General features: G+C 39.9%; 2 protein-coding genes across 2 annotated transcripts; both read right to left on the bottom strand.

The window, feature by feature from the left end:
* Window positions 1-1820: 1820 nt before the first annotated feature.
* Window positions 1821-3328, bottom strand: LOC120416535 (uncharacterized). The gene is made up of 2 exons (XM_039578250.2): window positions 3200-3328; window positions 1821-3139 (listed from the first exon to the last, which is right to left on the bottom strand). Exon 2 carries the CDS (start codon window positions 3074-3076, stop codon window positions 2153-2155), a length of 924 nt encoding a protein of 307 aa, XP_039434184.1. The 5' UTR covers window positions 3077-3139; window positions 3200-3328; the 3' UTR covers window positions 1821-2152.
* A 3495-nt stretch (window positions 3329-6823) lies between these two features.
* On the bottom strand, window positions 6824-21674 carry LOC120416500 (uncharacterized). The gene is made up of 5 exons (XM_052710202.1): window positions 20978-21674; window positions 10214-10564; window positions 9850-10158; window positions 9160-9777; window positions 6824-8169 (listed from the first exon to the last, which is right to left on the bottom strand). The coding sequence occupies exons 1-5, from the start codon at window positions 21053-21055 to the stop codon at window positions 7273-7275; spliced, it is 2253 nt and encodes a 750-aa protein (XP_052566162.1). The 5' UTR covers window positions 21056-21674; the 3' UTR covers window positions 6824-7272.
* Window positions 21675-21795: the final 121 nt, after the last annotated feature.

Genomic DNA, 21795 nt, shown 5'->3' with positions numbered 1-21795 from the left:
GATTAATTACACACAAAAAGTAGCAACGATTAATATTAACTCCATCCAGGTTAAAGCGAAACTTGGTTTACTTAAGGAGTTTGTTGTACAGAATGATTTAGACATCGTCCTTCTTCAAGAAGTAGCCTTCCTAAATTTTAGCTTTATATCGACACATGTTGCCATCACGAATCTGGGGAGCACACACGGCGTTGCAATACTCGTCAGAAAAAACTTAAAATTTAATAACGTGGTTTGCGATTTAGAGGGTCGAATCGTGTCCGTTGTCATCAATGGTACCAACTACATTAACGTGTACGGTCACTCGGGTTCTCAGCGCAAGAGAGAGAGAGAGGAGCTTTTTTCGGAAAAAATCATTCTTCATCTGAACAAAACCAGCGCCCCAAATGTAGTGATTGGGGGCGATTTCAATTGCTGGCTTGATTCTTCAGACAGCAAGGGAAAGGCAAACACTTTTTCACCAAAATTAAATTCATTAATTACTAATATGCGTTTAAAAGATCTTGAATACGTTCTAAAGGGGAGCGCAAAAAGTTACTCCTTTTTAAGAGGAAATTCTGCATCAAGATTGGACAGATTTTATATAAACTCTGAGTTAGTTGCCAAAATTCATTCTTTCCAAACCGTTGACTTAGCTTTTTCTGATCACTGTGCTAAAATGTACAAAATTAACGTTGACCGAAACGATCTGGGACAGACCAATGGGAAAGGAATGTGGAAAATTAATAGTAGCTTCCTCAATAACGATGAAATTGAGAACGAATACTGTTTCTTTTACGAAAATCTCAAAAAAGTTAGGAGTTATACTGAAAATTTTCCATTTTGGTGGTGTTGCTACTTAAAATCAAAAACAAAAAACTTCTACAAATCCAAAAGTATAAATTTTAATCAAGAATTAAACAGACGGAAATCTTTCTTATATCAAGCCCTTGCTGAATTATCTCAAAGTCAAGATAATAGGGAAACAAATAATGACGAACTACAATTTGTAAAATCTAAACTTCTTGAAATAGAAACGGAAAAGCTGCAGCACTATGAATCGAAGCTTACAGGGAGTAACTTGGTTGAAGGAGGAAGGCTAAGCCTTTTTCAGCTGATTTCGCAGCAAAAACGTCAAAGGAATTCCCTTATCGAATTGAAAAAAGAAAGTGGGGAGGTGACTTCGTCAGTAAGGGAAATTCGAAACATGATTTTCGAACATTATTCAAATACGTTTAAAAGAAAAAACCTTGATCCTAACGATGCAACCTTACTCGAAAATGTAACGAAAGCGCTGTCTAACGAACAAAAAATTAAACTTTGTGAACCTATTACTGACGACGAACTTTTTACTGTTATTAATAACTCTGCTAAAAAGAAAAGTCCTGGTCCTGATGGGCTAACTTATGAATTTTACAAGAAACATTTCGATTTGTTAAAAGATGATTTACTAAAATTATTTAATGATTTCTTGATCGGAGGAGTTAGACCTCCTTCTGAATTTTCAGAAGGTCTTGTCACTCTTATTCCAAAAACTGGGGACAGTCAAGACCTGAACAATAGCAGGCCGATCAGTTTACTTAACTGCGACCACAAGATTTTGACAAAAATCTTAGCTATGAGGATTCAGGCTTTCCTAGGAGGAATTGTTGAGGAAGGTCAAACTGCGTGCATTAATAATGGATCATGTATTTACAATTTAGATAACATAAGAAATATTCTAGTCAAAGCTAACAAGTCTAAAAAAAAAATATAAAAAGACGATTAATTATTATTTTTTGAAGACTTGTTTTATAAGGATAAGTTGTAATAAAAAATGCTATTTTCGATTTTTGCGTCAAAATTTATTTCCAAAAAACAGCAACATCTTTTGTAGATGTTAATTTTTACTTTGTATATAAAAATGCGAGTTTGAAATACAATACATCGTTAATAATACTCTCGTACCTACGAGAAGCTGCGTATAAAAATAAGGCATTTTTTTATTTATGTTATTGAGATGCTGAAATTCGTAATATATTAGAGATTTCTGTTATATTTTTATAATACCATATATAAAAGCAATACCAAAAAGGTTCTTAAAAACGAACCATTCAATCGAAAAAAATACCACACCAAAAAATGTTGGGTAACATACAAATATAAAAAAAATACTCAAAAAGCAATAATACTCTCAATCGTAGTGGATCCTGTTCCAGCGCTCCTGATTGTGCAGCCGGGAATCGTCCTCGCCGTTCGCCTCGCTATCGTCCAAAAAGTTGTTCGGCGTGCTCGTCACAATTTTGCAGTGATACTTTTTGTTAAACTTAGACAACACATACTTCCGCAGGCCAAACTTGGGCTTCAGCGCCTTCAACGTGAGGAATCGCTTCCGGTTCCGTTTGGGCTTCTTGACCGATGAAATCCCAGCCTCCTGCTGGGCCACCGAATCCGGCGAGTCGTCAAACTGCAGCTCGCGGCGTGCCGTCGACCTCCTCGAGCCATCCGCCGCCGCCGGTCTCGCCATGGTGAACTCAAAGTCGCAGCTGACCCACGACTCGGACGCGGTCCGCTTCGAGGCGGAAATCCGGTTCGCGTTCTTGAGCGCCGATTTGTACAGCGGCGAGGACTTGCGCCGGTGGCTGCGCTTCTTCCGGCCCGACGTCGAGCCCGTGTTGAGCTCCTCGAACAGGTCGCTCAGGCCGGGCGAGCAGGGGATACATTTGATGCTGGGTTCCGCCGCGAACCGCTTCCGGAGGCTGTTTTCCTTCTCGATCGTTTGCCACTTGATCAAACAGTCCCGGCTGTGGCTGTTGACGATGTGCTTCGGCAGGGCCGAAATGTAGTAGAACAGAGCGCCGCAGTACGGGCAGATGTTACTCTTGCAGAACCGGATGCTGTTGTCCGGGGAGAGGACAATTTTCGACAGATCTTCTTCGTGCTGTTTTAGCAAGTGGTGGCGCAGGGTGAACTCGAACAGGTACTCGTCGGCGCAAAACGGACAGTGGAAGTACTTGGACGTGGACAGCAGGATCTTGACGATGTTTCGAACCAGGGCGTTGAGGTCGGGCTTTTTGTCGGTGGTGCCACTGGTGCTGCTCCCGTTAGCTGACTCCATTTTTTTGCTGGTTTAACCTCAAACGGATACTTTCATTTTTGGCAAATTTCGGGATTATTGCGGCTGAAATTGATTACATTTAAAACAATAAGCTACATAAGATTGCAATGACCGGTAATATACCTTTAAAACATAGCGATTTAAATGATTTTACCAAAGAAATCTGGTAAAAAAAAATTGAGATTCCACTTTCGACCGAGATGTTTACGTTTCACCTTTCACAAAATGCAACCGCGAATTCATTTCCCTCTGTCAGTTGAGATGAACTCTCTGCAGGGGTGGGCAAAATTTGGTGAGAAACTTTTGTTTTATTGCTGCATGGGCTTGCTTTTGAGAAAGTTTAAAATCACTCAGTTTTCGTCAAAACCGAACATACTCAGAAATGAGTAAAAGGGGCATCTGTCCAATTTGGGTGAATTTCACAAAATTTCGTTAAATTCCAGACCAGAATTTGTTTTATTATTATTTTTCAATTTAAACCTATTTTATCGAGATTCTGATTAAGATTGCACATCAAATCATCGTGCCTTTAATGTATCTTTAGTTTTCACATCGATTCGCTGTAGATTCGTGTTTAAATTTTGAAATTTAGCATAAATTAAAACAAGTTGCAAAATTCCCAACTTCAACTTGACTTCAACCATGTGCAACAATTTCCACATCACCCATGTGGGAAACCAATAATGGGGTAATTCATGCGTTCCAAACTGTCAAAATTCCAAAACGTCATTGCCAATCTTCGGTTCGCTGCTTTTGTTCGTGTTTGAAGTTTCGGGCCGAGACTCTGAGTGATATTCACTAAGATCTGACAGATGCCCTTTTACTCATTTTTGAGTTGGTTCGGTTTTGACGAAAACTGAATGATTTTGAACGTGTGTGCACACTCTGATACACTGAGGAAAATGAATGAATCTTATAAGATTTTCATAAGTCCACATCTTATGTGCTGCCTGTTTTGAGTATGCAATAACCTCTCGCGATTTTCATAGACAATCTTACCCAGTCAAATAATTCCGAATTCTGAAACGGAATCTAATTAGAATCGTATACAAATTCCGTTTCTAATGCAACAACCGGTTCGAACACGGAACCAGTTGTTGCGTTTGAAACGGAATTTGTATACGATTCTAATTAGATCCCGTTTCAGAATTCGGATTGGTTTGACTGGGTATGACCGTCACTATAAATTCATATGGTTTTAACTAAACTTAACTTATGTATTTGATCCACTGTTGGTAGACTTGGACTTCATAAGAAATTGTTATGGAATTCATCTGTAATTTTTCGATGGTTTTCGAGTAAGATGCCATATGATTTTTTTTTACATTTCAAAATGGCGAAAGGACGGATCGAGCAGACAATTTTAAACGCTCGCGACTCCAAATCGTCCAGCTATGAGTTTTTGAGCGGACGAATAAATTTTCCTGTTTACCGCGACCTCCAAGACTCAGGTAAGTTCTGTGGCGGGTGTTTCGTGGGTTTTGGTTCGAAGTTGAATATTTTGTTTTTGGTATTTTTAGGTAACATCAACGGCCACTGGATCCGCTGGCCGCGGCCCTCCTCAGCATCCTCCAGAAGGAACCGGAGAATATCATCGGTTAGGACAGTTCCGAGCAGCGGCTGGTCGAAGGTTTAAGTTTGATTGACGCGGTCATGCCGAAGGTGGTGGCCATCCGGCAAAACATGCCGGAAAAAAGACGATTAAACCGGAGGCAGCGGAAACCAACGGGACGACGAGCAGCGGAGGAACTGAGCGTAGCGGCAGTGGGGCCCTCGAATAAGAACGGAGAAAACATCTCCTCGAAGCAAAAAGGCAATGAAATTTTGGTTTTATTACGATAATTTAAAAATAAATACGTCTAAAATTAAAATTAAATAATTTTTGTTTTCATTCAATGAAAAATAAGAAAAAAAAATAAAAAAACGATGTTTGTTAAAATCATCTCCATGAGCATTGCCAATGGCAATTTGTCATATATTCTGTACACAATTCCATCTATGAATGTCATAAGATAACTCAATGGAAATCATAATTGGGTCCTAAAATTAAACTTAAATTTGTGATATTATTGTTCACAACGATAAAGCTTATTTTTCTGAATACAATGACCCTTTGAATGACCGCAAAGAATTTAAAAGGGATTTTTAATTCAATTTATAAAAAAATAATTCACGGTTCTACTTGACAGCTCGTTCGAAGGGGCCATAGTTGATCCATCGAAAAAATGTTGTCTAGTCATTTTTTTTTTGCATTGAAATGAAAAAAAAAGAGATCAGAAATGGTTCAATTTCAATGAAGTACCCGCCATCGAGCAGTTTTTGACAGTTTGCTCGCTGAAACCCGATAATTCAACCCAATTGTTATCCAACGAACGGGGTCACTTTTTAGTTTGACCACGGACGAACGGACATGACACGGGGTTTCAAAAAGTGAAGCAGGTTTTCTTTTACTTCTTCTTGGCGAAAACCTGCGCAAGCGAGATCGCTTATGTCAAAATCTTCGCGCCACGTGGTTTAAAACGTAAACAAAGCCAGCTGATGATGCAAATTCATGGGCACTTTTTGAAATGGTCGTATGAATTTATATTAAAAATACAATTTCTTTCAAATTTTCGGCAGTTTTAGTATCCATGATAAATTACATAGAATCATAAAGACAAACTTAATGTCAAAATAACTGTTACTAGCACCATACCAATGCTAAATGTTTTAATAAATTATTGCATAAGACATTTTGAGAAATCATGCGTAATCGCGCGATGCTACTTCGACAACTTGAATGTAGATGGCGCAAGTGATAGTTTGCTTCAGAAATTTGAAGAAAATTTGTTCCTGGTGTCATGTCCGTTCGTCCGTGGTTTGACACCATACGCGGAGCTTGCACTCAGAATGAGAGTTGATGAGTTTGCAAAGCCATAACTTCGGTAGTGTCAGATATTGTGAAGGCAGACAAAAATCAAAATACGAGCGCAACCTATCAAAGCCTATAGAGTTATTTACGTGCGCATGTATTGCGTGTACGTACACGAAAAAGATTGAGGTTAAATTTTGTCCGGCCAGCAAAATCAAATGGTGCGCTAGTGTGTGTACGCGAAACGTCATAAAGCTCTATTGCGCCACAAGCTGACGTACACGCTTACGACAAACCACTCAGTTTTTGTACGGCGCAACAGATTTTTTCGCGCAACAGGAAGAGCACAATGTGGTCATCATTTCACAAAACACAAAGTAAAACCAAGAGTAAAACTCACCATTCTTTTCTACGCATCATTTTATTATGACAATATTGTTGTTTATTACATCTAAGTTTACGGGGTCTTTTCTCTCTCGCTTGATTTGCTTGCTTTGCAGCTTTCCTGTGGACGCGCTTTTCACTTCACTCAACCGACATGCTTGCACAATCGTCCCTTTATTTGGCTCACATTATCAAAAAACAGAAAAAAAACCTTATCCTGCGAATGATTGCGACTTGGTAGCTTTTTTTAAACACTATTTCTGGCATTATTACAAGATTATTACTTCTTCTTCTCTTTCTTTTTAGGTTAATAGTTTTTTTTGAATAGTACAACTTTCGTTATTAGTGATTGGTTTTAAGGTTTCCCCCCTTCCCTCGCCTATATCGCCTGTCTTAGAATGTAACGAAACTCTCGTTCAACGCGTAAACGGATTGATTTTAGTGGAAAGGGGAAAAGAGTATCACGCGACCTACTTAAGTCCGAGAGAGGGTATATGTAAATTTTTGGCCTGTTTAAAAGTTTGATATTTTTCTTTATTGTTCGTTTGCGTGACAATAAATTAGCACAGTTAATATCCTAAATAGCCTTGGTTCGAACATGCACGACGGAATTTTGAGTTTCGGCGAAACGCGTGACTACACCCAAATCGGTGGTCGCCAAAAAATGACACAAAGTGCCATGAACCGGATGAACTCTGTGTTCATTTTAGGCGATCACTCGTTTGGGCGTAGGTAGAATTCGCCGAAGCTCAAGTGAATTTTCTCGCTTTTAAGACGAAAAGCCAACCCAAAAAAGTAGGTTGGCCACAATAATATTACCTAGGTATAAATACGGTTAACCAGACCAACGTTTGCAACGTTAAACGTACGGAACAAAGCAGTTTGCTACGCGTAAAAAACGAATCTACAAAAATGCACTGGACTCAATGTGGTAATGTGTGGCGTGGCATGGTTCTAGCGTTTACAGTCGAGCAATCTCGGTGAGGTTGGCCATTTGCTTTTTGCCGGAAGACCCGCTACCGCCGGCACCGGTTCCACCTGCCCCGCCTCCCCCTAGGCTGGAGTAGTACCCGGATTTGTCGTGGAGGATCTCCATGGCCGCGTTGACCACTCCGGAACTTCCGGCCTGCCCGGGTCCCTCGAGGCATTCGCAGGCCAAACTCGTGTCGGACACCGCGTACGGCCCAAGCAGGTTCTCCGTCGACTTGGTCGTGATGGTGGTGGTCGTCGTGGTCGTTTCCTGCAGAAACTGCGTCGGCGGTGGCGCGTAGTTCTCCACGTCGACAAAGGCCGCCGAGTAGCGCTGCTCGTAGCCGTTCTTCTTCGACGGGATCGAGTTCCGGTGCTGGATCGTGATCGTGGTCTGGGTTCGCGTCTGAGCTGCGGGAAGGGCGGCCTTTGCCGGAATTTCCAAGTACCCGTACCCATAGCCATAGCCTCCGTAACTCTTCATGGCCAAGTTATCCCACGATTTGGGCTTGTGAACCGGTTGGGGACCTCCGGCGGTCGTCGCCGCGTACATGGCGATCGGCTGGATCTGGCCGGTGTGCGGATTGACGTACTTTTGCACGTAGTAGTGATGCTGGTGGGTGTGAGGCTGCTGCTGGGACCGGTTCGTTCCGGAACCGCCAGCAGTGGCAGCGGAACTCTTCTTGCCGTGCGACGCTGAAGCACCGGACGCGGCCGACGTGGTCTCCGAGTGGGGCTCCCAGTAGAGCGTGTCGGTGCTAATGGAAGTGCTGTAGGACGCCGGGGAATTCTCGGCCGCGGGGTTAAATTCGCTCGAGGTGCACGAGTGGAGGCTACAGTGACTGGCGAGACTAGCGTTTAGGTCGTACACTTTGGCGTGATGGTGCTCCTGGGGGGTTTCGAGGGTGGGGGATGATTGGGAAGAAAAATATGGAATATGTGAAGGTATACTAGCTCCAAAATACAAAGGAATTTGGTGGTTATTATGAAAGAAGCAAGCTATCATTATTTATTTTTGGTGAACTTTTCTAAAACTAAATTTTCTTTTTAATGGTTTATCTGAAATCAACCACAAAACCTCGAAACAAAAAAAACTTGAAATTTGTATGATCATCAGATATCTCAAGTATTAGGTAACTCCACATCAGAGTATACATTGCAGCATCAAATAACTAAATGTGTTTTTGAGTGTACCTGTTCAAACGTCAAAACAGTACAAATTTGCCAGTTGACAATCACCTCGTGTGTGCACCAGACGTGTTTCTCTGCCGTGCTGAACAATATTCGCGTTGTGGCAGACTCTTCAAAATAATTACTGTCCGCAAAAACACTCTCGTCGTATAGACTTCTGCAGCGGTGCGTAGCTTCCAGCCCAACTAACAGTAGTTGAATCTCAAGTCGTTGCTCCACTCACTCGAGACAATGGTAAACAAAGTACATGTTTGCTACCGCCTCATTTCCGGAAAAGATCCAGAAAGGATCCGGCAACGAATTTTCATTGTTTTTTGCAAGCAGAACATAACCAAACTTTTCGGCACCCTCAGCAAACGTCAAACCAATACAAATTGCTGCCGGATCTTATTTTTTCGAATCTCTCCCGGAAAAGATCCGGCAGCAATTTTGTATGGTTTGACGTTTGCGGAGGGTTCCAAAAAAGGTAAACAAATCATTTCGTGCATCAGTCAATGGTTTAACTGAACCATTAGTAGGATCATTCTTCTAATTTTTATCTTATTTTGAAGTAAAATATAAATATATTAGACGAAAAACTGGAGGTTACACGTCGGAGTATAAGTAATCTGGTCTCAAGTTTCCCCTAATTCAGCTGGTTAAATTTAAAACAAAACTAAACAACCAGCTTCTACGCATTAAAACTTACATGCTTATCCTTGTTGTTGTGACGATACAGAAAGCTGGGCTGCATCTGCGGCGAAATGTGTGGCTGCGACTTGGGCCGCGGAATCCGGTCCTTGCCCTCCTTGATCTCCTTATCGCGGTGTTTGTGCTTGTGGTGGTGATCTTTGTGATGCTTGGACTTTCGCCTCGTCGGAACGCACTGCGGATCACAGCACGGGCTGGCCAGGTCGTACGCGTCCAGGCTGGTGTTGTCCTTGTCAGCACCGTTCCCGTTGCCCCCCTTGGAACTCTTGTCGCCACCACCCCGCAGGAAGTGCCCCATGCAGGGATTGCACGAGTGGCCGTGCAGGTGGCGCCGCGAGGAAGATTTCGACGACTTGGTGTCGTAGTTGTGAAGACTTTTCGTTGGCGATGTGGATTTGGCCCCGCCACCACCGCCGAGGCTGCTGTTGTCCACGGAGGAACCACGGTGCATGTGTTGGTGGTCCTTGCACAGCTTGCCGGATTGAGCACCACTACAGCTGGAGGACGACGGATTAAAGGAGGAGCCGGCCGCTCCGCCGGATGAGCAGTACTCGGCGGTGTTGGCACCGGTTGAGCTTGACGGGTGGATCACGTACCGGTAGTTGCTGTCCAGGCACTGGGAAAGGTTGAGAATTTGGTTAGGGTAAATTGTCAAAATTGTCGATGAAACTCTTGTTGAAGAACTCACATGATAGGCCAGCATGAACTGCGCCGGCGGTGGCACGATGTAGGTCTTTGACTGGCGCAGCAGCTTCTTGACGTCTTCGGTGGACGCGGCCGGACGGCAAAAGGACGGGCCCGAGGCGGATTCGACGTCCGTCGTCGACCCCGGATCGAGCTCGTCGCTCGGGACGGTGGCCTTCTTGCGGGCCGGCAAGCTGTGCGTCTTCCACTTGCCCTCGAGCAGTTCCCGCTCGCGCAGACATATCCGCTCTAGGTCGTTCATCTTGCATTTCAGCAGCTCTTGCAGCTGGATGTACTTGAGGTGTAGTTCGACCTGGAAGAAGCGGAGTTAATACGACTTTTGTAAGCTACTACGTGGTCCTACCAACCTTCCGGCAGCAGTCCTCGAACAGCACTACCATCCGCATCCGGTTATCACAGTTTTTGATAAAGTTGACTAGCGTCTTGTGTTCGGCCTTCTCCATGTCGTACCCGTTGATCGAGAGGATGACGTCCCCCTCGCGCATCCCGGCCCGGTACGCGGGCCCGTCGTACTCGACGTAATCCACGTAGGTGATCATTTCGACCTCCTGCTCCTTCTTGTAGTGGATCCCATAGCTCTGCAGCGTGAATCCGTACGAGCCGTTCTTCTTCTCGACGATGATCGTTCGCCGGCGACGATCCTCGTCCGGTTTGGTGGACGTCACCCGGTCCGGTTTGACCTTTTCCAGCACCTGAGACTAAGAAGTAATAAAAAGTTATTAATCTCAATTGTACGTGTACGAGGGGTGCGGGACATTTCGCCGAATGTCGTTTCGCCGACGGTCATTTCGCCGAAGGTCATTTCGCCGAATGTCGTTTCGCCGCATGAGACGTTTCGCCGAATGGGACGTTTCGCCGAATTGACAAATAATCGTAAAATAAATACATAAAATGGACACAAATTGTATTAAAATATTTTGAAAAAGTATAATGTCCTTAAAAGGTTATTTTGCAATCTTTTCAAAAAATAATTTTTGTTTCTTAGTATGTTATTTTTATAAGTTTATGCATTATAATATGCATAAACAATTGCTTAAAAAATAATCTAGTTGAAAAAAATGGTGCGAGTTTTTGCATTCTTTCAAATATAAGCAGTTATTTAATTACAATTTTAAATAATTTCTGTGAGTTTTTGCATTAATTCCTGTTAGTTTTTTGCATTCTTGTTTTGATATATCATTTGAATTATTTCTGTGAGTTTTTGCGTTCTGTTAACCATGAGCAGATCTTTTAATTTTCTGCTTATAATTTTGATAAATTTCTGTTAGTTTTTGCATTCTTTGTTTTTTAAGCATATTATTTGTATAATTTTTGTAAGTTTTTGTATTCTTTCCAACATGAGGAGTTCTTTTGATTTTCAGCATAACATTTTGGAAAAATGCCGGTAGTTTTTGCAATCTTTACTGAGCATATTTTTTAAATTATTTCTGAGAGTTTTTGCATTCTTTCAAACATGAACAGTTTTTTTTTTATTTTCTGCTCATAATTTAGATTATTTCTGTTTGTTTTTGCATTCTTTGTTTTTTAAGCAAATTATTTGTATAATTTTTGTGAGTTTTTGCATTCTTTCAAACATGAGCAGTTCTTTTAATTGGCTGCTTATTATTTAGATTATATCTGTTTGTTTTTGCATTCTTTGTTTTTCAAGCAATTTTTTTGTATAATTTTTTCAGCACAACATTTTGCAAAATTGCTGTTAGTTTTTGCATTCTATATTTTTGGCATATTTTTCAATTATTTCGGTGAGTTTATGTATATTTAGTTTTTTAAGCATATTATTTCTATAATTTTTGTTAGGTTTTGCAATCTTTCAAACATGAGCAGTTTTTTGATTTTAAGCATAACATTTAGAAATAATTCTGATGGTTTTTGCATTCTTCATTTTTCAAGCAAAATATTTGTATTATTTCTGTGAGTTTTTGCATTCTTTGAAACAAGAGACGTTCTTTACTTTTTAAATTATTATATTATTATCTTGCCACTCCTTCTCAAGTTTGCATGAGTGAATTACAAGATGGCACTGCAGCGAACAAATAGCATAAATTGTACAAAAAAGTTAATTTTTATTCAATTCGGCGAAACGTCCATTCGGCGAAATGACTTTCGGCGAAACGTACCATTCGGCGAAACGACATTCGGCGAAATGACCGTCGGCGAAACGACATTCGGCGAAACGTACCAGATCCGTGTACGAGTGACAGTCGTTTAAACAACTGTCAGATTTGCCATAATGGCGACTGCTATAAATTCGCAACTGTCAATCAAAACAGTCCCATTTGCATTAAACAAACTTCAACACACGCCATATCGATCCCCGACGCATTCCACCGTTTACATTGTGTCCTCCAGGCGTTCATTTACACATGACCAGACCTAAAATCTACATAACAATTCATCATTCGCCTTCCATCGCATCGCCTCGTCAACCTGTACGGTGGACCTGCCTACCACAAGGTTCGGGCCAAGTAATCTCCCAGCTCACATACACCTTATAAGCGGGCAGTCACGTGAACGGTTGACCGGCCTCGATGTCCGGAGTCCTTTTCCATTTCATTATACGCGCGGAACCGCCACGCGTTTCGTTTACTTATACGCCCTTCTATACAAATAAATACCAACAGGCGAGTGTGTGCAGCTATGTGGCCGGGACCACAAAGGCCTCATCCTGCGATTATGTTAGGGGAAGGTAGTAAGTTGTTTCACCTAAATAACACTTTTAATGACAATTCGCCAGAGCCATAATTGCGGCTGCTATAAAATTAATTGACTTTGTTTCTGTGGTGATAACTGTCAATTCAAGCTGCAGATGACAATCCAAATAACTGAAACCCGATCGCCATTATGGCATCTGCCATAAAATTCTGACAGCCGAGGGGCGAGTCAACGCTCCACCCTCGATCCCTATTTTAGTCCAAACACTCGCACTAAATGGAACGCGCGGTGGTGTCGGCTTAAAATCCACGATGTCGTGTGTTTACAAAAGGAAGGAGCCTGCGAAAAGCGAGAGGGAAATGAAAAATTGTTATGGCTTTAGGGAGGGGGGACCTTCTTTTTCGTGTCACATCGGAATAACCTCCCCTTTTCAATTCGCGGGAGTGCGCGACTCCAACGAGGGCATCGCCATTAAAAAGTATTTCCCTTTCACAGAAGGTATGTGTCGGCAGGTTGGGGAACAGGAGAAAGGGTCTCTTTATGAAGAAGAGTGCCATTTATGTAAACACCCAGGCAGAAAAGGAAGGCCCCTCGAGCGCGGTGTGTGACAACGGCGACGATGAGGATTGCAGCGAGGAACTTCCTCTTGCTTTTTTTTAGACTTTTCTTTTTTTCAGACGACAAGTCTGGTATAATCCGCTGTTATGAGGTTGGCTAATAAATTAAAATTTTTACGTTTTCCATTGCTTCTATGTCGCACCACCCTTGTGGTGCTTGAAGGGGTTTTTTGGAGCGTGGGTAAAGCTTTGCAAAGTAATGAAGCTCCTAGGAATCGGGATTACTGGTTACATCTGAGGTTTTAGAGTGTAGGTGGTTGCATGAGTTTTAAAACTTCTCGTGTTGTAACGTTTTAAAATGGAACCCCGATGGTTTGATATAAATTTTTGTCAACCCATAGGGGTCCATTTTTAGTTTGACGTCTATTTTACACGGCGCTCACTCACACTGCCCAACTTTTGTTGTGATAGTGTCTGTTAGCGCCGTGTAAAAAGTGACAGTTCGTCACTTTTTAGTTTGACTTTGTCAAATCAACAGGGAACAAGCTAAAAAGTGTCAAACGAAAAAGGTTTGACTGCACTTCAATAATATGATCTGGAAAATTATCAAACAAACAATTTAGATATTTTTAAATTGCTACAAGGAGAAATTATCATAGCTATTTCTAAATGCTTATTCCCATTAAGCTATATTTAATACTTGATTTGAGTTGAAAGCGCTTTCCAAAAGCTGTACTCGATTATCCGAAACCCCGATTATCTGAAGTTTCGGTTATTCGAAGGTTTGTATCGGTTAATCGAATCATGAACAAAAAAATCGTATTTTAAAAAATATGGGATTTCCTATTAAATAAAAAAAAACAATATTCCATCACCGCCATTTTGGCCGCCATCTTGGTTTAAAAAAAATCTATATCATTTTAGAGTAGTATACTGCCCATGTTCGCATAAATGTCCCATATGCAAAAACAGCAAACTGAGATAAACGCATTTGAAGTTTGTCCCACACATAAGGGCTACGTGTTAAGTTTTCACGAAAAAACTGGATTTCCTCCCGATTTCTAGAACAAAGTACTGGATGTTATAAGCTCTTTAGAAAGAGCACACGATTTTGAACCAAACTGCATCAATAACTCAAAAGTGATGTAAATGCATATGGGACATTTATGCGATCATGGACAGTATAGGGATCATACTTAGGCTCAACAAAAACAAAAGTTGCAATTATCCGAAGTGAAATTTGGCCAAGGCCTTTTCGGATAATCGAGTCTGGACTGTAATTAAAAGTCCACGTGGCGATGAGTCAACATTAGGTGTTCGATGGTCATAGTTAGCGTTTCATAGCTAAGGATTGCAATGAGTAAGGGAGGTTAATCCCAGAAAGTGTGTGAATTAAGACCAGCATGGAATTATTCAAAAGCTGCTCATTGCATACCATCATTTGTGGTACATGAAAATGAATGTTCGATTTCTGCTTCAAATCTAATTTACCAAACGGAATTAATCATGTTTGTGTTTCAAAATTCACAAAAAAATAGTTTAACTGTAATTGATGTTACTGGATACAGCTTATTTTTTCCCCTTCCTGTGAGCTAACCATTATTACGAACATATGGAGAAAAAAATAGAGATAAACAATTACAAATTGTTGAATCGTATCCATAAAAAAATATATAGCCAAATTCAAACCTTCTTTAAATTTATTGTTATTTCAGTAGAACAAACTTCTCATTAAATGTGATGTTTGATTAGTGCTTTTAAATTGGTTTTGATGGCAATTATATTATACTTAACCTCAACCTTAACCTATGGAGTTTAGCCTTGATATCAACTGTAGGTTACTGCCAAAGGTTTTTTTCATTTTAGGTTGAAATTCTGGCTTGTAACTTCAATTTTTTTTTGACAGAAAAAAAAATCAAGAACTTTTGCATTGGCTTAATGGGTGTATTCATATTTTTTGAACTTGTTCCGTAGAACATCCTGAAAAATAATAAATTTGCATGTGTATAAGCTATGTGTTTCAAATATCTTAATATTTTTCATCACCTTTTTTTGCTAGGTGTTGAGCAGAAACTAGTTCTGTCGTACCAGAAATATGTTTTTTGAAAAAAGTGTTTTTATTTTGCGAAAATCGTAAAAAACTAACTTTTTGGACAATCCTTTTTCGAGTGCGACAAAAAAAAAACGGGCCTAAATATTTCGGCTTTATGGCTTTATTACGACTTTTAAACGAAGTTAGGCTTGATTTTAAAATGAATTTATCGGTAACATCAGAAAATTTCACGAAAGTTTCAAATTTAAACATTGAAAATCGGATTTAAGCTATATCGCCGTCCAAATGTTTTCCTGGTTGATCATCTTTTTTCTGCATTTCAGCAACCGTAAGTCCAATTACACCGACCAACAAAATTCATTCGTAAGCCGTGTTTTGACAGTTTGCCTGCTTTGCCTGCGTTTGTTTGCAGAACGCCATCCTGCATACATTTTTATGCAGTCGACTTTCTGGTTGTCGTTTCTCTCGATATCAATATTGCTCCAACTGTCAACAAATTTGTCAGTCCCTTGAAGTAGCAGCTTTGAGTTTTCGTTCTATAATTTGATACCTCCCGCTCTCGACGCTCCCTTCAATATCGACAACGAGTCCACTGTACTTAGTTTGCGAGTTGCGAGTTTTTTTTTGTCGTAGTCTAATACCTCCTTAAATATGACTCCTAAACTAAGCTAAATTGATTTAACATGTTTACATTTAAGTTTTGTATGATTGTTTTATGCCTATTCTACGGCCTCCAATAATTATGCTTTGCTTTTTGATGGTTTTCATAATTTTATTTTTTCGATTTCGAGTAGAGCGTCCAATTTCCCGGGGTTTGAGAATTCCCGGGAAACGAGAAATTTTCAACACATTTCGCGGGAAATCCCGGGAAATTTTAAATATATCAAAAATTGTTTTGATCCTAATTTTTGATAATATTTTGCAACAAAATAGTATAAAATAGCAACTATAATGGTCAAAATAAGTGTTAGGTTCAATTATTGCTTTGGCTGCTTGTAAAAAAACATACAACTTTAAGAAAATATATAAATTTTCTAAATATCTGTCTTTCAATTCGTTCAAAATATCCAAAAATAATGATTAGTATTTTGCAATGTATATTTTGTAGCTAGTTACAATTTTTTTAAATCAAAGTGTTTGGAAAGTGAGCAAAATCCGTGGGCTTTGGTGATGAAAGCTAGTCTTAAAGTCTTTACGCTTGGGGACGATAAGATTGGTTTTCCCAGGTCCTGTGGGTCGTCAGGACTTTGGCAGCCCTACGGCGCGTGCCTCCGGGTGGCGGATGGAGGATAAAGGGATGAGTTAACTGTAGTGACAGGCTGCAAGGGATCCGGATCCTCAGCAGTCTTCAAAACGGTAAGCTATCCTATGGGCAACGCTTACAAAGATGTTCTCTTAAGAACAAAACGACCTCTTTGAAGAAAAGCGCTCACGCGGACCAGATCACCACATGATGGAAAGTGCTTTTACTCTGTAGTAGGGGAACAGCATCTAATTCCAGCGTGCCTCTAATGTTGGCAGGTCAGAACTTTGACATTCAATTAAAGCTAATTAAAAGCTTTTTCAACTGAAATCAAATGACAAATAGCTCAACAGGAAGTGAGCAAGCAAGTTTCTATCAAAAGTTTTGCAAAATTGGTTGTTTAAGTAGTGAAAATCAGCAAATTGGATGGAGATAGGAGCGAGTGCTTAACCTGCCAAACATACGAGAATTTCCCCTACTAGCGCGAGTACTCACACGATAAGCTACGATGCGCGACGAAATGTTATTGTTGTCATATTTATGTTAGTTTATTTTCGGAAGATACTGCTGTCCTTTTTGTTCTGTTCTTTTCGAACCAGTTCCAGATCATACCAGAAAGGAGAACAAGAACAACCAAAGAAAGCAGCATACACCAGAAGGAAGGAAGACGAACACTAAAAGGACGATGAGAAACTACAGCGTCTGCGTGATGTTCCGGATGCGGCTGTAAGCGATTGAAACTTCAACTTGGGGATCGCCAAGGCATGTAGGCCATCAAGCAATTGCAGCTCCCGCAAAAAGTGCCTTTTTCCAGTGAGTGGTAAGATGGGTACTACCCAAGGTATTACCCATCATCAGGTATGTGACTTTAGTTGTCTTTATTATTTATAGTCGGCTCACTGGTTGTCAATCTCTCTATGTATTCCTCCTTCTGTAGAAGATTTATTTAGTTCTTCAAATTTCATATTTCGATGCTTTCTTTTTTTTCCATTTCTCTTTATCCCAACTTTTCTCTATTTTGACGGTCCTTTTGATTTTATTTTAACTTTATTTTTGTTGATTTGATTTCAAAATGACGATCATGCTTTGCTTAGATTTTCTAATAGAATCGGATTTTGGATTCTTATTTTATCTGTCTCATTGGTCCCTTAGTTATTGACAACCAGAGAGTCGACTCTTTATATTTTTCTTAACTATTATTAACTTTACAGGTTATAATATATACAGTAATTTCCATTTAAAAAAAGTTTTGTTGGCATTTTCCCTTAAAATTAATTTTGCGTTTATTGCTTTGTCGGAACAGTCATGTTGTCAATCAGTAAAAGTCCGTTAGCGTATGGAAAATGTACTCCGTTTGCACGTGCTACTTGATCCTGGTTTTGGGAGTTATAACAGTTTTACTTTTAACAGTTAGAACCTTCAAAACTAGTTTTGGGGAGCTCTTGCAGACGGTGTTTTTATGACACTGTGGGGAGCGGCGATAGAGAACGAAATATGAAATTAGAATATTTACAACAATACACACTCTCACATACACAATCTCATTATAACCTGCCCAATCATGTCCTCTTTCCCCGCTCCCCATGGGGTGTAAGTGGCACTTCACAGGCTAACACATTCATTACCTTTCCTTGACACAACCGGACTTGGACTGACTTGATCCTAGCTGTCCCACCTCGCTCCGCAAAAAAAAAAGTGTTTGGAAAGTGAGCAAAATGAATCCATGCTCCAAATACGTCTCTGTAACCAGTTTGAAAGAATATGATAAAGAATAAAATTGATAATTTAGATTAAATGAAAAAAAAATCATGCAGCAAATGTGTTTTTCATGGCAAAACATTGAAATGAAAAAAAAATAATAAAGAAAATATGTTTTTCATGGCAAATAATTTATCCAGAACAAATCTAACTGGTTTAATCTCATGAATAAATCGATAAGCATTGAATTTACTTTAAAAATCTGCTATTCACTTGAAATACCATTTATATGTAATCACCACTCAAAGTTTCAACATATCGATGCCAACATTTCAAAAAGCATCATGTACAAACTGTGCGTTTTGAGAAAAACGCATTTGAATGTTTGAATTGAATTTTCAATTGGGACCATCCATAAACCACGTGGACACTTTAGGGGGGGGGGGTATGGCGATTGTCCACGCTCCATACAAAAAAGTATTTTTTTGTATCGACAATTGTCCACAAGGGGGGGGGGGGTTTGAGATTTCCAAAAAAGTGTCCACGTGGTTTGTGGATGGTCCCATTCCCATTTTAATATAAAAGCAAAATAAGATGTTCTAATGATAACAAACGATGAAAAACGTTGCTTTTATTGATACTTGATCATCCAAATTCAATAAAACATTATTTCCGTAATTTTATTTGAGAAAAACAAACATAACTTCTTTTGAAATCACCAACGTCTATATCACCCTGCTGTAATTGAGGGGGACGCTTTGTTATGATTCGTTTTTTTTTTCGCCGAATGTACATGGCGCTTTTTCCATGATGCTTTTTTTTCATCACGAGGTTCATGTAGCCTTTTATTTGACAGGTTGACAGGGCTATATAAACAGGGACTGCTGATGGCAGAGGTTTTGTTTATGTTACTTTATTTAAAATCATTATTAAACAGACTGTACTGAAGTAACTTTTGCTCATTTTTGGTGGAGAGGTAGCTTATTAGGAAGACTTCCAGAATATGCAATAACCCAGAAAGTGTCAAAATGTACATGATGCCTTTTGAAATGTTACCGTCGATATTTCAAATAAAATCTGGGGACAATGTAGCTGTCAAACTAGGCTAAAATGTTAAAGTCACTCACAAAGTGAACTTTGAGTGATTTTGAATTCATTCCTGACGTCACGATTTTCTCCTCTATAGAGGAGAAAATAGTGACGTCAGAAATGAACTCAAATCACTCAAAGTTCATTTTGTGAGTGACTTTAACATTTTGGCCTAGTTTGACAGCTAGATTGTCCCCAGTTTTCTGTGAGAGAGAAAAGGAGGCGAATACTTTATGAAAATCATACCTGTCAAAATTCCTAGCCTCAAAATTTTGTCGCGAGTTGCTTTTCTCCTCTATTGCTCTAAAAATTTTCAACTTTTAACTGTAATTTCTCAAACACTTTTAAACAAATTAACCTAATTTTTCCTCCAAAAATCCTCTTAGAGACATTTAATGATACCAATTCAATTTTCTTCCAATTTGGTCATGGTAAACAAAACGTAAAAAAATGATCTTGGGGGAAAGAGGTACCTTATTTTCAAATGATATAACACATTTTAATTGTTTATTTTCATTTCATAATATCGCAATTATTGTTGCCCAACAAATAAACAAGATCTATTCCTAGTTGTGAATGCTTCAGAAATTAATATCATCTGAAATAAATCTTGACATGAAATTTTTAGACGAACTGATAAGTTCAATAAGAACAGTAAATTGAATTTGATAAAATAAAATTTAGTGCTTTCATTATTTTTTTTTAAGTTTAAAAAATCTACCAAAAAGTTAAGAAAATGTATACGGGAAATTGGACGCTTTAATTCGAGTGTTTTTCACCTTTTAACCCCTTCCCGCCCAGAGCAAAATCGAGATTTTTTACGTTTTTCACCATTATTCGTAACTGGGTCGACCAAATTGGATGAAATTTTAATGGTTATAAGTTGACATTTTATATAAACCAATGCAGGTTGAATTAGGTTGAAAAAATGTATGGTTGCAGAGAAATTTAATTTTGAAGACAAAAATTAGTAAAGGAGTTACCATGAGCGTTAGAGGGTTAATTTAATCTCAAACTAGGGGAAACTGTCGTATATTTGATTGTTCGATATGAATTGAATAGAACACCCAAATGCTGATATGCCAACATAAGATGCCCGATGGAACGACATGCCATTCCTCTATTTGCTTTAAAGTCGCAACAAAGCGTAATTAAGTACACACAGTAATTCCAAAAATTCAAACACAGAAAAGGGTTCTTTTTTCAAATGTGATTCAAAATTGGTTCAAATTGATTTTAGTTCGAAGCTCGTCTGGATGCGGGGTTGGATCTTGAAGGGTTAAGTCACAGACTGTGGTTAAGTTTTGTCCGCTCATATTTGTCCACAATTATTTACATAATCTTCCGTCGATAAACATTGCGCGCGCTCGGCCATTATCGGGGCGGTTGCAAATCGCCGAGGGGCACAACATTAAGTAACTTCCAATCATTAAGCACCCAGTGACATCAGCGCAGTGCTTAATGGTGGTTGGACCAAATTAGAAAGTGAGACCTCCAATAAACAAATCACGCTCACTTATAGAGTTGTAAGCAACAACTGCACACAGGCAAACAATATTCGCGTGTGTGATAACAATAAAACGCATCTGGTTGAGGAGAGCTGACGGCTGATTCATCAACCTGACCAGCCACCAAATGGGCATCATTAGTATTCTGAAAGGTTCTTGTGACAATAGGGTTCTGAGGGGAGAATTGATCTCAATTGAAAATTAATTTATTATCTATTTTTTTAATTATTGCGTTCGTTGAAAGGAAAAGGTAGAATTATGCATTTCAATTAAATTATTAAGCACCCCATTACATCATTAAGAATACCTACCGATGATAATTCCAGCTCATCATCGCTGAACAGATTGTTCCCGGACCGGTACTGGCGTTTGCTCCGGTCGGGGTTCATCCTGGTGGCGATTTTCCCTCAGTTTCTCAAATCGTGTGATATTGCTCTCTGATGCTACTTCTCCTGTGGCTGCTGCATCTTTCTTCCCTAACACAAACTCAAATCGATTTTTCTCCTTTTGTTCACCAGCGACTCCGACTTGGGTTTGGGACACTGTCTGGATCTTACGGGGGTTATCCAGACCACAAACGATGACTTTGCACACTAATTACGAGGGGATATTTCTGAACTCTTCGTTGACAACTTTATTTTAATATAATTATGGATTTTACGCGGAAGAACACTCGATTTTTTTCACTTTAGAATGCTTGTACAACACGCAAAGAAGTAATACTGTTGATTTGGACACACGATGGGCCCTAAGGTATCCCTTAGACCAAATCCAGATCTTGCAGGGCGACGACCCTCAACCGGAAAACCAGGAATCCCAATGAGTAGCAGCTGCAGCAGTGTCTACCTTCAGGCGCCATGACAGCCAATCAGCAGCAGCACCACCTACAATCGCGATACGGCAAATTCTGTGTGCGTGACGGACGGAGAAACGACTCCGGTGCGCGGTCCCGCGTGGACTCCCGTGCGGTTTGACAGTCGCCGACACAATGGCCAGGTCATAGGGACTCGCGGAGCGCGTTGGAGATCTCTCGGAGAGTCCGTTCCTAGTGAGAGTAAGAGAGGGATTTGAATTGCCATCAGAACAACCACATGCAGAACATTCGCAATAATTCTTTGTAAGGGCCTAA

The sequence above is a fragment of the Culex pipiens genome, chromosome 3 (genome assembly GCF_016801865.2).
Source record: "Culex pipiens pallens isolate TS chromosome 3, TS_CPP_V2, whole genome shotgun sequence".
Classification (NCBI taxonomy): Eukaryota; Metazoa; Arthropoda; class Insecta; order Diptera; family Culicidae; genus Culex; species Culex pipiens.
The sequence above is the reverse complement of the archived record's forward strand: the minus strand, read 5'-3'. Positions and strand labels throughout refer to the sequence as shown.

Coding starts and splice junctions, on each gene's coding strand:
- LOC120416535 (XM_039578250.2), bottom strand. CDS start 3,076: ATGGAGTCAGCTAACGGGAGCAGCACCAGTGGCACCACCGACAAAAAG.
- LOC120416500 (XM_052710202.1), bottom strand. CDS start 21,055: ATGAACCCCGACCGGAGCAAACGCCAGTACCGGTCCGGGAACAATCTG. Junction 10,159..10,213: donor TCGAGGACTGCTGCCGGAAG/GTTGGTAGGACC, acceptor CGCTTCTTCCAG/GTCGAACTACACCTCAAGTA. Junction 8,170..9,159: donor ACAACAACAAGGATAAGCAT/GTAAGTTTTAAT, acceptor GAAACCCCCCAG/GAGCACCATCACGCCAAAGT.